The 15735-nt window shown below is 37.7% G+C and overlaps 1 protein-coding gene and 1 non-coding gene across 2 annotated transcripts in view; both read right to left on the bottom strand.

The window, feature by feature from the left end:
• The window catches only part of cox10 (cytochrome c oxidase assembly factor heme A:farnesyltransferase COX10), a 32563-nt gene extending 17512 nt beyond the window's left edge, over window positions 1–15051 (bottom strand). Inside the window, exons 1-4 of the mRNA XM_014970982.2 lie at window positions 14925–15051; window positions 11659–11801; window positions 11146–11536; window positions 9863–9987 (exon numbers count right to left, since the gene is read on the bottom strand). Coding sequence (XP_014826468.2) covers window positions 9863–9987; window positions 11146–11536; window positions 11659–11801; window positions 14925–14955 — 690 coding nt within the window. The 5' untranslated portion in view covers window positions 14956–15051. The remainder of the gene's footprint in view (window positions 1–9862; window positions 9988–11145; window positions 11537–11658; window positions 11802–14924) is intronic.
• A 142-nt stretch (window positions 15052–15193) lies between these two features.
• Window positions 15194–15266, bottom strand: trnak-cuu (transfer RNA lysine (anticodon CUU)). Its single transcript has one exon. It is a non-coding gene; the product is annotated as a tRNA-Lys (tRNA).
• Window positions 15267–15735: the final 469 nt, after the last annotated feature.

The following is a 15735-nucleotide window of genomic DNA, read 5'->3' as shown; positions in this document are numbered from 1 at the left end:
GTATGCTAAATATCAGCCGTGGCATTTTTCAGTTCGTCAGGATGGGCTTTGTTGGTTACATAATGAAGGACAGAGGACAATGATGGTGGTTAAAGAGCAGAAAATATACAGTCTGAATAACCATCATTGGAGACCAGACCTTTTAAAATTTCAGATATGTGCAGACGGTGAGAGCGCAGACACAATTACTCAACCAGCAGTAGAGAGAGTTGGTCTAAATGTGAGGCGCCTGGCTGTTAATGTGATGTTTCCACAATGCCGAGCCGATACAGAAGATTTTACAAAAGGAAGATTCCTCCAATTTATAACATGTGATGTGAAGCAGACTCAGCGAGAAAATGTGACTTTCTGAAAAATCCAAAACAGAACAATTCAAAGCAGCCAGAAGAGAAGTAATGCATGTTCACCTGCCTGATGAGAATTAGAAGACAAGCTGTTGCATTTTGGACAAGCTCAAAGCAACAAAAATAAGGAGCTCGGCTATTTCACGGTTCTAATAAGTCTTACATTATGCAACTTATTTAGACTAGTTAAAACTAAATTAAAGAAGTCTACACTGAAAATAGATTATTTAAAATACATCTCAAGATTTCAAAAAGCTTGCCTAGTTTTGTTAATACGCATAGAAGGAGCATTTTCAATTCTTTTTGACATTAGGATGAACTTTAGATTCAGTCTAATGAACCTTAAGTTCCACAAGAAAAACACGGAAATTGCAATAAAAGTACCAATCAAACCTGGATAGAGGACAGTTTGGGACTTGTTACTCTGTTTATTCATGCAAAAAAATAGAGGGATTCTTAGCTCACCCAAAAGTATTACCACAGTTACCTTGCTCTTTTGAACCCAATATTATGTTTCAGTAGTGGATCTAACTATCACCCTTGTCAATCTAAATAATTAAAGTGGATTGTATTAGCCGAAGATGTAAGATAATGCTGTGCAACTTTCAGTAAATTACAAGGCAGATGTTTTCATGGCAGTGAAATCCTGCTGCTATCTGTTCTTAGTTGCAATGCCCTGCGGTGCAAATCAGCCTCAACAGTCTGATGAGGCTGATTTGCCCAAGTAGAAACTGAAAAATTACACATCTGTACATCAAGTGTCTTAAATACGGCGGTGTTAGTTTATTTTTCGTTATTTAATTGTCTGCTCGGCTATACGACAAATTGACTCTGGGGGAGAAAATAAACTAAACCATAAAGCTTGGACTTCCATTTTCGGATGATGCCTCTAAAGCTGAATAAGTCGTCGAACCCTTTGAAACAACCAAATGTGATTTTGAGCAAAAACAGGCAGAGCCAGAAAACAAAAATAAATGACGCACACAAAACTTGGAGAAAAAAGAAAAAGAAAATACTTGCCGGTAATCGTTCTGTTTTCCAGCAATGCCCTTGCCCCAAAAACTTCTCAGATTGAATTTAATTAGCATGCAGTATTGGCTCATGGGCACACCATAAACAGGGCTGCTTTTGTTAATTATCCACGGATCTCAGCATTACAAAGGAGTGTTCCTACTTTCCTCTGGCTAAGTTACCTTCAAATAGAGGGTGAAAACTTGAGCTTCATGAAAAAAAAAAGCTCAACATGTAAACAAATCTGTAATTGTCACAAGAAAATGCTGTAAGTATGTTCTTCTCTTACTTTAACCAGCCTCATTAAGGGAAACAGATACATTCTTCAAAACCCAATCCGTTAAACATCACTTGGTTGTTTTTACCATTTTGAAGGGATCGGAGATTTAAATACAAAGTGTGCGCTCTGTTATTACATCTACACATGTGATCATATCCAAAGAAGTTTAACAAACGAAAACCAGGAATAGAAAAAAAGAAAAAAGAAAACATTACGTCTCAGTTCAACACAAAACAGCAGGACATTCCACGAAAATTTGCTCTTTACTTCTCTCTCAGATTTCACAGCAGTAACCGTCCCACGCATCACAGCCCAGCGTGTACTCATCTGACTAACATGAGCGTTAGCAAAGATCTTCTGCATCACAGCAGAAGCTTTTCATTTTACTGTCAGAATAGTTGAAGTATACTCATGCCATAATGGGCTATTTGGAGAAACGGGGCTTGACGGAAAACAAAAACAACTTCAGGTTTTGAATACTTGCAGACAAAAGCTGAAAGAAGAAAAAAAAAAAAGAGGAAACTTTTGCTACTTTGCAAAAATATTTAACCACACAAAGATTTTATGTCAGGCAAAGGACCCTCGTTTAAATATAGGGGCTCTGTGATCATTAGGGTGAACAGATCCATGCCAGAAAAATATTAAAGACTGTTTGTATTTAATATATTAGTGTCAGTAGGTGGTCAAAATGAGCATATTTAATTTAAAATATAAAACCCTTGCAATAGTGAGTCTATAACCTTTCTTTGTGTTATTACGCAAGTTATCCAAATACATTTTTAACTGACCTAATTTAATCACATTTAACTGTACAGCTATATTATCTAAATAAATCCGATTTACACTTGACAGATAGATGAATAACACATGCAGGTAATAAATATAAATCACATCTTAAAGGCTTCAAAAATATTTACAATTAAATCTAGTTACTTTTGAACTTTTAAAAACTTTATCATTGACAAAACTTGCATCTTCACTTTATTCATTTTTATCTTGATGAAAGGGTCACTTGGAAATTTTTGTTTACATTTTATTTTGAGGAATGTCATAAATACGAAAGTCTATTGTAAAAGTAGTAAGTTAAAGAAAATGTTTTTTTTTTTTTGAGAAAAATATTTTTTTTGCAATATAAAATAAGCCCACAAATAGAAGACAGAAATTATAATTAATAGCTGACCTAGTTGAGACCATGACAAAGCTATTAGAAGTACTATAGTAGTGATTTATTTTCCACTTTGTGTTTTTATCTTGCTAAATCCTGCCAGAAGCAGCACTGTTGACAGAAAAATGAAATACATCATTTTTGTATGGAGTGGGTTTGCTGTTGCTCGGTTTGAAGGAGATCAGCGATTACTAAAACACAGACCCAGACTTGGCTGGAGAGCAGGACCGGAGCCAGAATGCTTTCTGCTGAGTAGTTTCCTCCTCTCTGACTCGTCTCTAGAAGCTGTCGGCAACTTCCCTAGACGGCCACGAAGCCCATAATCACTTAGTTTTGTAAAAAAAAAAAAAAAAAAAAAAAAAGTAAAGGTTAATAATAAGGGAGGTTGCTCCACATGGTTCTCCATCAGTCTGTCCCGTTTCATGACTCATGTTGTGACCGTTGTGGTGAGGTACGTTTGCACCAACAAGATGTGGCCCTGACAGCACCGTAAGTCGTTTTGGCGTGATCTTAATAGAATGATGACATACTGCTGGCAACTGCAGGAAAACTACTGTTTTCTTCTCTGCCCAAATCTTCCTTTGAAGTAAGGTCACGTTACATTAATTTGTCAAGACTTGAGGAAAAGTCGGAACACAAAGCGCATATACACCATGTGTTTCCTTCCAACAGCCTAAAGCAGTTTATTGATTGACTATCAGCACAACTCGAAACACCGTATTTAATAAGAAATAAATTGATTCCTGAGAGAATTTCATCCAATCAACTGACATGACAAACATAGCATTTGCAACATGAAATTTGATTTTATATAATGAGATTTAGTTCAACATGTCTTGTGACAGGGAGACTGGAAGAAGTTGCATTTGATTAAATGCAAAAACTGTGAATGCAGCTGAAGAATTCAACTGATAAAAAGAATCCAATGCAAGTATCAGAATGTTTATAGTATGTGAATTGTATTTAAAATTTTTCCCTAATCTGTTGAAATGAAATGCTTTTCTTGTGTTTTCATAGTTTTACATATTAACTTTATTTTCCTCTGATTTCCTTGTTTCAGTTTTACACTATTCTAACATGAAGAATAGTAAGTTTAGTTCTGAAAACTAAGAATGCAAAAAAAAAAAAAAATTAAAACAAAACAAAAAAGAGAATAATGTAGAGAAACATTGATAAATTGTGTCGGATAGCAGAAACAAATTTATCCTAAATATGCTTTCATGCAATATTCTGTAAAAAAAAAAAAAAAAAAAAGAGAAATTGAATAAAAATTAAGGAAAACACAGGAAAAGCCTGTAAATCCTACAGAGACAATACCATAATTAAAAGTTGCAATTTGGCAATAAGAATGTCAGTAAATTCACTGTTTTCTATCTCCTCTTGATTTGTATCATATCACTAAATCTCACTCGTTATACAGTCCCATCTTCCCCTCAGGGACATTATTGCACTGTGACTACCTCCAGAAATGGATCAAAGGTGTAACAGGGGGTGGGTCAACTTCAACCCCCTCATCCAATGTTTCGTGTAAAGGCTGCAGATTGAAACTGTGATCTGAAGCGGGCCCATTAACCTGCTACAATTCTGCTTGATTTTCCAGAAACAACAACATATCTAGAAGCTAGCATGTCATCAACACTACGGCATTGAAACCTAACACTTCCTTAGCAACAATATTTGCCCTGGGTAACTATGAGTTTCTGTTAGGGACAATGTGAGGCGCATCACTCCTTTCATGATAGTATCAGAGGAAACCATCTGTCAACCGTCTGAGGCTACAAGAAATTCATTTGTACATTTGGAAATGGACCGGCATCCCACAGTGAACAAAAACAAAAGGCTTTGAAGAAATTAACTATTAAACAAGGCTGGCTGGTTAAATATTAATCCTAATCTGATTGGGTGATACCCACAGAGTCATTTTTGCCATGTTTCCAGGGCAATTAAAAAGCAAATGTCCATCTTTTCTCTCAGGCTGAATTAACAGCTTGCTGGAGACCATCAAAACAGAAATCTACAAAGCCTCAAAGTCAAAGATCAACTCAGTCTTTTGTTTTAACTAAGCTGGTGGAAAACAAGATCTTAAGGGCAGCATCTGCAGCAAGGAAGGGATCTCCTTTCATGTAAAACCGGCCATTTGGCGAACACTCTGATGTGCCTGACCTTTAAACTTAAAAAAGCCCCCCCACAGCCATTCTCCAAGGCCTTTACGAGGCAAACTACAGCAACAATCTATCATTAATATGAAGCATTATTGAATATCTGTGCAAATGCAGACAATTAAAAAGGTAAGAATGAATAGTTTCTAATTCATTCATCACGCCGAAAATGCTAAAAGGTGAAGTTCAGAATAGTTAAGTTACTATGTAATTCTACAATTATCATAAATATTGTGACGATATCCAACAATACTAACCAATGGACGACAAATAACTTTCCTTTTGGGGTTTTTATCTGTTTGTTCCTTTTATCAGGCAAAAGTGTTGGTGGATGAGTTTGTAGTCCTTTGTGTCACAGTTGGTGGGATTTTAGGAGCTACAGGCTCTTGTTACAACTTATGACATTCTCAAGAGGTGCTGTCTTCAACATAGTACCTCCAAACAAAAAAAGAGCAAGGGTGGAAAAAAAAATACAGTGGCAGTCTCAACTTTGACTAGGTCATTCTAAGACATCAATATGTTTTATTTTGAACCATCCCACTGTAGCTCTGGTTAAATTGGATTGATTTCCTGCTGGAAGAGAAGCCTCTGTCCCCATCTTTAGTCATTTTTATCTTTAGCCGTTTTGGATTGCTTTTTTCTCCTTTGGCTTTAAAAAGATCTTCAGTGTGGGACAGTTGAGTCCCATAAATTTGCATATGCGATTTTCAAAGAGTCATCTTGCTTTATGTGCATGTTTAAAAAAAAAAAAAAAAAAAATATACATATATATATATATATATATATATATATATATATATCAAAAAAACTGACATTGTAGAAAGTTCATAGAGGAATAGTTTGTGTTGTCGTCAGACTTTGATGGGTTTAAGTCGAAAACATTGGGTTCGTGGAGTTCACTTAATTATTTTTGCACAGATCAATTTAGTTCTCTGTAAAAGTCGCTCCTCTATTGCTCCAACAGAAGTAAAACGACTAAATGTCCCCTAAAAATAAATAAAGTACAGGTTGGTCTGGATGAAATGAAAATGTATTTAAATTAATCAAACTTTCATATAAAAAAATAAAATAAAATAAAAAGATTAGTGAAAGAAGCATGTAGTTTACAGACAGCTGGTAACACACAGCTGTCTGTAAAACCTGTGTCCCTGTTCAATCATCCCACCCGTACAGTCAAAAAGGCCGACCAAGATGCACTGACACGAAAGCACGCAAGACGGTAAATAATGCATGTCTGCACAGGACAAGACAGCAGGGTGCAGCGTGAGGTGGTAAGCAGTGGATGGGGTTGAGGGTGCGGGGAGGAGGAGGGGGAGTCGTGTGGGGGCTCGGTGTGCGTGCCAGCCTCAGACAGCTCACCACAAATGAGACAAAGACACAACAGAAACGAGCTGCCTTCGTCACGACAGCAGAAATGACACAAGTCAAGAGACAAAAACAAGCCTGTTTGCATTTTCATTAAACAAACACGCAAAGCAGCGTGGTGTGACTTACGCTTCAGATGCTGTCAAAACACTAAAGACACACCTCCCGCGGCCCCCCCCCGCCCGGCATTCAAAAGCTTCATTAGGTCCCGTTTACAGTGCCAAGGACCCTGAGACCTCCCTGGGGTCTTTCAGGCATCCTGCCTCAAACTTTCATCTGACCCAATTATCCAGTTAGAAGAAGTGGAGGTCAGGACTGAAAGTGAGAATGGCTGGGACACCTGCAGAGGATTTTGCTATAAACATTTTAGCTATCATTAGGATCATAGAATACTTGGGGGGAAAAAATAAAAATAACAAAGTTAGTTATTTTCAAATAATTTAGAAGTCCCATTATAACTACTCCTCACAAAAATATAAACTCTGAAGTTGAGCTTTGTTGCTGCATATGGCTTTTCTTTCTGACTATTAATCAATTTGACTGTAACCCCAAAGAATTCTGGTTAAAATACCACGGCTATTATACTCCAGTTCCTTTGGGTCAGTTTCCAAAATAAATGAATGTTTGGAGAAGGAACCACAACATTTCCTTTTGGCCTATGGGTGCTTCCCAATGGGACAAATGGCAGCCTCGGCTTTTCACAGCGAATCCCAAGTTCTGACTACCGCAGTAGAATCGTTATGAATTTCTCCCTCGCTCCGTTTCTCGAGGAAATCTGACAGTTGTGCGGTCACAAGATCGCACACTGCTCTGCCTCTTCGGATGCAGAACATTAAGGGATTAGCGTGGAGCACCAAATCCTTAGGAAGTCATCTTCGCTTGATCTTTGCACTGATTTGTCAGGTTTTTTGTTTGATTTTCTGTGTATTAGAGAAAAAAAAACGGTCTTTGATCATCCCAAACTAAACTTACACTGAAAAGCTGGCATTTTAGGGATGAAAGGGAGTGAGAGGGGAAAAAAGCCAAAGGCAGCAGCTCTGAAGTTAGAGTTGCACAATTTCTACTCTTTTTAGGATTACCAATTTAGAAAAATGCACAATGTTGCGACTGTGTGTGGACAGTCGAGGATAAAACAGATAATCAACACAAACTGTTCTTTTGCGGATGCATAGCTATGTGCAAAAGGAATTTAAGTTCAAGCACATTACAAAAGTATTCACACCCCTTGACTTCTTCACAATTATCACATTACAATGGAGGGTTTCAATGGAGCAAACCAACACACTGTAGTTTATAACAGTAAAGTAGAAAGAAAAGGTGTCACTTTTCTTTTTCTAAATGCATTTTAATTTGAGATATTTCAAGCTTAGTTTTTTTTAATACAGTCAGAGTACAAACATACCATGTTGACAAAAACTAACACTTAAAGCGAAATGGGTGTCAATAGAGACAGAGTTACAATAGACAGGTTTCAATCAAAACATACTCAGCTGAATAAATGGCCCAGTCAAATCCAAGTGAGAAAAAATTGAGATGGTCATGAGAAAATACTTTTGCAAGGCACTGCAATTTCATTTTTTCTGCCAACAAGATATTATTCTGTCTTTCCTGATTCCAGAAGAAAACCAACATCAAAGTCAGCTCCACATCAAGACAGGTGGCTATTAAGACTGAAAGCACGATCCCCATCCCATCCCCAGCCATTTCCAATTAAGACTCCGATGACATTGTACTTAAAGAGAGCAAGGGAGAAAAGAGCTGCGAGAGATTCTCTCTCATGTAGAGGTTCAGGGTCACAAGCCAACAACATTGCCACAGAAAAACACTTCTTGGCATCATGCACCATAAGCTGAATTTAAAGCAAGACTCAAAGAGGCAATTGTGGAAATAAAAAAAGAGAGAAATTTTAAACAAAGGTTCCACAAGGATCTCTTTTCACTTCGGTATATATTTATCCACAGAAACAATGCAGGATTCCATAATTGCCAGTTAGAGCAAAATTAAATACGAAATCCTAAAAATACTCACAATGCTCATGTACAATGCAGTTTTTCTTTAGGCATACGCTGCAAATTATGATTTTATTTCATTCTACTACAACACAATAAAGGTAAAAAGAAATGCACAGGAGGTTCTTTGTTGTACAATTTCTACTCTTTTTAAGGACGACCAGTTTAGAAAAATGCAGATAAGGATTGCAAGGTTTTATCCTTACCTGCATCAAAAACATACCATCTTTTATCTTAATTTCACTTAACTCAAAACAGATGCATGCTGTACCATTTCATTTAAAGAATGAAATGGTGGGAATTCTAAGTCATGATAAAAAAAAACTCTGATTTTTCAGTATGTATTTACATCCCCATTATTACAGTAAATTATTAGAAAATTGTCTTAATTCTAATAGCTGGATGACTAACTGCTACATTTCCAGACTGAACGCTTGTACTCATCTGAAAGGTATTTGTAGGTTAAACATTTGAAATGTGCATCAACAGGGCAGGAACCAGCTAAATTTCCATGGATTAGAACCGATGCATGCATTAGCATGTATTAAGTGAGTGTGATTGGTTCTGGAAACTCTTTGATGCATAAATGGGGATATTTATGAAATTCCTTCAATGGTCTGTTAGATGCAAAGCTATCTCGATTAAATAACATAGCACACATGTTTTTCTTTTATTTTGGGTTGTTCAAACGTCTACCAGGGTTTAACTATTCAGTTAAGACAAGGACATTTTTCCAACATCTTAAAAATATTTACACTTCTGCTAAGTGTGAGACGTAAAAAAAGCAAAGCAGCCAGCTCTGTTTTTGGGTCAAAACATTTCCAAAAATTATAAGTGACTCGTCTAAGGTCTTTGCATTATTTTCTACAGATACTCAACTATTTAGTTACTAAACAGAAGATGAGACATATGGTGAAGGCTCAGGTGGAGGTTCGCCTTAAGGGCACCAACTCACAGTATAATCAAGGTCTCTGCAAAATTACAGGCTAAAACCACAACTAAACACAGTTCAATCAAGGGCTAGCAAAGAGTTCACCCATTATGCTAAAATTCTCAAATCACAGAGCAAATTCCGACGTAAGACGTCAACACAAGACAGTGGAGGGAGGCTCTACTGACTCAGGGCGTTCTAAGTGCCTCTATAGAAAAAAAGGTCCTTTGTTTACAGATATGAAAAAAAAAAAGCTTTCAGGAGAGAAATAATGACAACTTGCAGGCAACTCGATGCATTTTTGAGATGTGTAGCTTAAATAGAAATGTGGAGCGGATGAGAACAAAAGGTGAGGATGATGGTTCTTGCAGATGTTTCTGGAAAATGATTGATTATTCTAAGACAGCTGCGTGTAGAAGCATGTCGTCCAGCTACCTTATGTTTGTATTACAAAACAGTTGGAGGTCAACAAATATCCGTCTACGCCTGACAAAAGTTGACAAGATCACAAAAGATTTCCTCAAAGTTGCCACTTTCAGAAGATGTCTACAGCCTGTAAGAAACCTTAATGTTGGGTAGCAATATGAAAGCAACCGACCTGGTTAATGGAATTGGCAGCACAGGATGCCAGGCCTGTTCCCAGAGAAGACACGAAAAACAAGACGGGATCAAAAGGGACGGGAGCCATTGCAAAACCGGCTGCTGCAGTTGTTGCCACCAGAGCTGAAAACAGACAAAACAAGAAATACCCCCCCAGTTAAAAATCACTTAATAATAATTCCTTAGTTTAATTAATTTATGTGCTAGTAGTATACTCGTAATCATTTATTTCTCTCCATTTTGTTTTCCGACACTAAATGAAGACTTTCATCCATAAAGGCTATGCAGAAATATCAGTGTGCCACAGATTTAATGAGAAAAACCACCAGACGTAACAATGCATTTTTCATACCTGCAACCTTTACTGTGCATTTAGCAAATGGCTGCCTCATTTACTAAATGGGGCAGCCATACTGAATGTTAAAATTAGGTTTGCTTGGAAAACTGGAAACTTTTCCAGATGGAAGGCTCGATTTGTTAGACAGTGTTGGAAACTTTACTATGATAATTATGAACTGGTAAAAGTGTGATCAATAATCTAATATGTAAACTGTGCACAGTGGTTATATTTCAGGTTGAAATCTCCCAACATATTCAACTCTATCTTATCTTCATCATTTGGCAGTGCAAAACGGGAGTGAAATTTTAGACTGCAAAATCAGTTTGTTAGATATGTAGAAAAACTACATATCCATAGATTAAGTATCCAGTAGAAGTTCTGATGGGAACAGTGTGGGTTGAACATACAGTTTCTTAATTGACATACTCAGCCAGTTAATTTTGCATATTTATTTGGTTAGCATGGATAACAACACACTTTCTCAGGTCTTTCATAAAAAGGACTGTAGACCATGGAAACATTATATCGACACATTATAGCATTTCTAAAACTTTGTATATCTTGATACCAACAGCAGACCCATGCTTACTTCTGCCAAGTATAACTTGAGAAGCAAAAAAAAAAAAGATAAGCTATCCAAGCTGTTTCAATCTAACAAACAACTACAGTTCACTGTCTTTAATGGTCACAGTGCAGAGCCCAGAGAAAAACAATAATTTTTATATTATACTAGCATATGATATTTTTTGAGGTTGTGAAAATGCAACCAATTGAAACTCCAGTATAGGTTGATAGCAGTAAACAGTCATTACATGAGAAAAGTAAAGATTTTGTCAATCATACAGCTTTTTGATGAATTATAAAACAGCCAATAAGACTCAATGAAACCAGAGATGTATGTATATGTATATATCAACACGGTGATGTTTAAGGTACTCTACCTGTAAGTTTGATTTTAGCAAGTCTAGCGTAGACATCTGGTAGGTCACCCGCATCGACTTTCAGCGGCTTCCATTGTCTGTCGAGACGGGCCTGCTTCGCCTCCTCCGTCTCCACTTGAACGTGCGGAGGCTCATCTGTGGTTGCAGCAAAATGGGACGCAGAACCTTTTGGAGTTGTCGCACTTTGCGTACCAGGCTTTGCAGCGAAGTTTTCAGGTTGTGTTTCACGCGTTACATCCTCCGACAGTGGGGCGACTGCTGCGAGCTCAGCATTATTCGCCGGTATTCTCTCCACCTGTCTTTCAACGCTGGCATCTCTTTCATCGACAACTGTCGGGTCGTGCTTGGGGACCGTGCGCTGCTCAAGTCCACTGCTGGTTTTGGTAACATACTATGAAAACAAAGTGAGGAGCAAAAAGGGACAAAATGGTTTACAGATTTATTGTTGGGTTGATAAATTTTGGCACAACACATTGGGTTAGAAATAGGGTTGGTAATGCCCAATGAGGATACCTGTCGTTTCAGAAAGTTAAGATGCTGATACGTCAGCGAGTTTGAGGGATTTCTTTTGTGGAGGTAAATAAGACTTCGAGCAGTCTGGTCACATCGAGGAGCGATTTGAACCAATCGCTCTTTTATTCTTACACCTAGAAAACCTGTGGGAAAAAAAGAAACACAATTAATCCCTTAACACAGTACTAAGCCCTGACAGAAAATATTCCCAAAACACTTGTTTCATTATGTTCTCCATTGAACTGACAGGCATATTTTTGTTAAGTGAGGAAAGTTTTGAACCTCTTCTGACAATTAAAATAATTCTTACATTATCTACTGATAGTCTAATGCAGTGGTTCCCAAACATTTTCTCCTGGACCCCCCCCTGTAGTTTCCAAACATTCTCTGGGCTTCCCTTGTGGATTACCAAAATGGAGAGGCTACCTGGTTGAATGATGTGTGTGAGTGGTGGGGGGAGTGGGGAGTGATCGACTTATTTTGGGGGCAAAATGAATTGAAGCAGCTGAACATAGACAACATTGTCAGTAGCCTAGAGGCTACTTGTTAAGCTTAAGGTGCTGTGTTGATATTAGCTAGTCATCATTTAGCTAACATTACCTGCATCCCAGCGCCCCCAGTGCCTCAAGGCAGGGGGCGCTCATGATCCCAGACATCAAGACAGTAACAGCGAGCTAGCAGCTAGCCATGCAGTAAAGTCAAGTGCAGCGATATATTTATAGTTTTCTCCTCTTACCACAGCAATCACTAATTACTAATCCCAAAGTAATCATTAAGCCTAAAACCATACTACTGCAACAGACTGAATGTTCTGCTCTTTGTGTGGGAAATATCTGAGTATTTATTTTTTGTTGCGTTGTTGTCAGTTGCTATGGCAACGAGTGTGCTTGTAGCTGCTCTGATACAGAGAGCGAGAGAGACGTGGTTTTGAGTTGTTCTTTAACGATTTTTCCCTTTGCTCTGGAGCACAGCACGGAATTAATAATATCTACGTCCAAGTTTGATTGCGTTAACGGAATTTGGCCACGTCGGCAGCGTGGCCATGGATGGCATGTAAAGGAATAGCCTTTTTGCCCTCCAGCATTGTCCGCATGCGCAAAATTTTCTTATGTAAACAATAACTTGCATGGGGTCTAGATTTGTAAATCTGATTATGATTAAGTCAGTGCCTCACCAGCTATGAATCTCACCGCACGTCACTGCTGCATCCAACAGCTTTACTCAACTCAGTCAGTTAGTTTGGAGGAAAAACTGTGAAAAGTTCTTTGCGTTTTTGCTGGTTTGCTGCCATGATTCTAACACACCCCTGAGTGCAGCAGCAGCAGGTCTCCGTCGCTGCCACACAGGTGTAAACCCAGTGCGAGCGTCGTAGCGCTGATGTTGTGTTTAAAGGCAGCTCGGAAAAACAGCTTACAACGTGATAACAATGGCTTATACCGTTTTATAAGCCATTGTTATCACAATGGCGCGACCCACAGTTCCCAAACTGTGGGTCGCGCCCCACAGTTTGGGAACCTCTGGTCTAATGCAAGAAAGTACAGTTATACGACACCAATACTGCAAGAGGTCTCTTAGAAGTTTTGTTGGTTTGATCAGAAGTCATAATTAGTCATATTTCATAAGAGTCAACTGGCCTAAATAGGCATAAGAAACAAGATAAATAGAATATGTTGAGAACATTTTAGGAAGCTTAAATTAAGTAAAATAAGTTGCATGTAATATATAATCCACTTGATCCAATTAATCTCCATTTCTTATTAAAAAAAATACCACTAAGAAAAACAGGCTCTGGCTTTATCACTCTTCTTCCTATTGGCAGTCACATTTTGGCATTTTTCCCTTCCTACTTCCATTTCATACAGACCTTTCAAAAGCCATATATTTACATTTATTTCTCTAGGTATTTTGGTATTTCTTTTATTTTTCTAGATTTATTATGTAGGTAATAATGGAAATACTTGAGTCCCAGGAAGAACACAGTTAAACTCTATATATAACTCTAATATCACACCCTACTTTCATTTGTAATGGTTCTAATGTCATTAAATCCAGCTATCTCTCCTGAAATATGATAGATTATGACACCTACCCATCCCTAAAATAACTCCTGGTATCCTGGTAGATAACACGTCCTGGACAAAATTAAACACATTCCCTTACAGAAAAAGAATAAGCAGGTTTTAGAATTAATTATTTGAAATCCTCAACACCAAAATTGGACACAAAATTTCTCAAAGGTGGGCAAAATGCCCCAAAGTCCACTCCGGAAGCCGAATATCAAACAACCAATGTACTAATATGGTAAAATGGAGAAATGACCAAAACACAGTAAAATAACATGAGTGACATGCTTGAATTGACTTGCATTGTTTCCGATTACACATCCAGAAAAATAATTGTTACAAAAGTAGACATTTGAAGTCTTTCAATCATTTCATATTATTTGAAGTGGTTTTAATTTCAAATGAAATAGGCACAGAAAACTTTTAATACAATTAAACAATACATATTAATTTCCCTGAGAGTTTGTATAGCACCCCATTTCCGTATCTTATCCCCTGTTTGGACCACCCGAGACTTATGAAATATGATAGACTTTGATGACAGGTAATCAAACTAAAAATATCTCAAAGAAACCTCCTGTTGCTAGATACAATTTCTAGTAGCCATATTGGGAAATTATCGTATGATGGACTATGAGTATATGGTACAATTTAATTTTAGTCGTAGAAATTGCGAATTGATTGTCGGTCACAAAGATCAAGTGTCCAAAACGCCCAAATTAGGGCAAATATTATGAGTTTTACATTTTGTGATATCAGGAGGAGTAAATCAAGGCTTAATAAGCATATTTCTGTCAATCTACTAGGAAATTATGAGTACGGGGATAGATTTCCAGTTCGTTACTCTGTGCAGCTTCTATCATTTGCTATGGTATGTTTGTTGTTGTCTCCCAGCTACGTCTTATAGCTAATAGAAGCATGCATCCTTGTGTTATTTCTGCAACTATTTCGATATTCAACAGTATCATTTAAAGCAGAATGGTGGTCTTTAGCGAAAGCCATGTTTTTGCATAGAAACCGATAATAGACAGCCGGACAAAGTCACTTGTAGACTCCTTTATAAGCTAACTCTCAACCAGTAAGCTACATGCTGAACTAGCTTCTGCATTAGCTTTCGGGCTGCTAACAGCGTGCAAGACAAAAATGTGTCTGTAAAGGTAAACAGCTGGCTAACGGAATATTACATTTTTCTCCTGCCCTTACCTGTCAGTCTGCTGCATGGCGTTTTATACATGTCTTAGGATCATAAAGCTGCCTTCAGGTTCGACCCTTTCACAGGCAGTGAGCCGCCATTTTGACCTCGTTACGTATGTAGAAGCACTTCCGGGATGCAAATGAGTGACGACGGCAAAACGAAAGAGAAGAGACAAATGTGTTTTCTCACTGAAATCTATCTGTATACCACGTTCAGTGACCAAACCCGTTAGGCTTTTAAACGGCATCTCATGTTTCAGGACTAGAAGAAAAACTTGCGCCCAACGTGGGGCTCGAACCCACGACCCTGAGATTAAGAGTCTCATGCTCTACCGACTGAGCTAGCCGGGCTCATGATATCGCACAAATGGAGACCGAAATGTCGAAAACAATCGTCAAATGTGAGCCTGCGGTACCGATGTAAAGTTTATTATTATTATTGATGAATGTAGTAATAGTACTCTATGTCCTGGCCATTGCCTTGCATGGCCAGGATGTAGATATTGCATAATATGGAAAGAAAATAGAATGTGGTTTCCAAAGTTTTTCTAAAAAGAAAATCTTCCACAAGAGTGGATTCTGCCTGCTTTGTTGGATCTTAAATATTTAAATAAAATATAGTCCGACCACTTGCTTAAAACTACAGTATGTATCTTGTAAAAAGATATATATATCAGTGAAAACACATTTGCGGTCAGGGGACGTGCGGTCACCTGTCATCATGGAAAAAATAATAAAACCATTTATATTTCTATTTTCACCCTGTGGTTTGTACTATAAAGTACCTATTCTTTACTTAGCTTAACCAATTCTGATTATT

The sequence above is a fragment of the Poecilia mexicana genome, unplaced genomic scaffold (assembly GCF_051168715.1).
Source record: "Poecilia mexicana isolate PSO_F unplaced genomic scaffold, ASM5116871v1 scaffold_19, whole genome shotgun sequence".
NCBI lineage: Eukaryota > Metazoa > Chordata > Actinopteri > Cyprinodontiformes > Poeciliidae > Poecilia > Poecilia mexicana.
The sequence above is the reverse complement of the archived record's forward strand: the minus strand, read 5'-3'. Positions and strand labels throughout refer to the sequence as shown.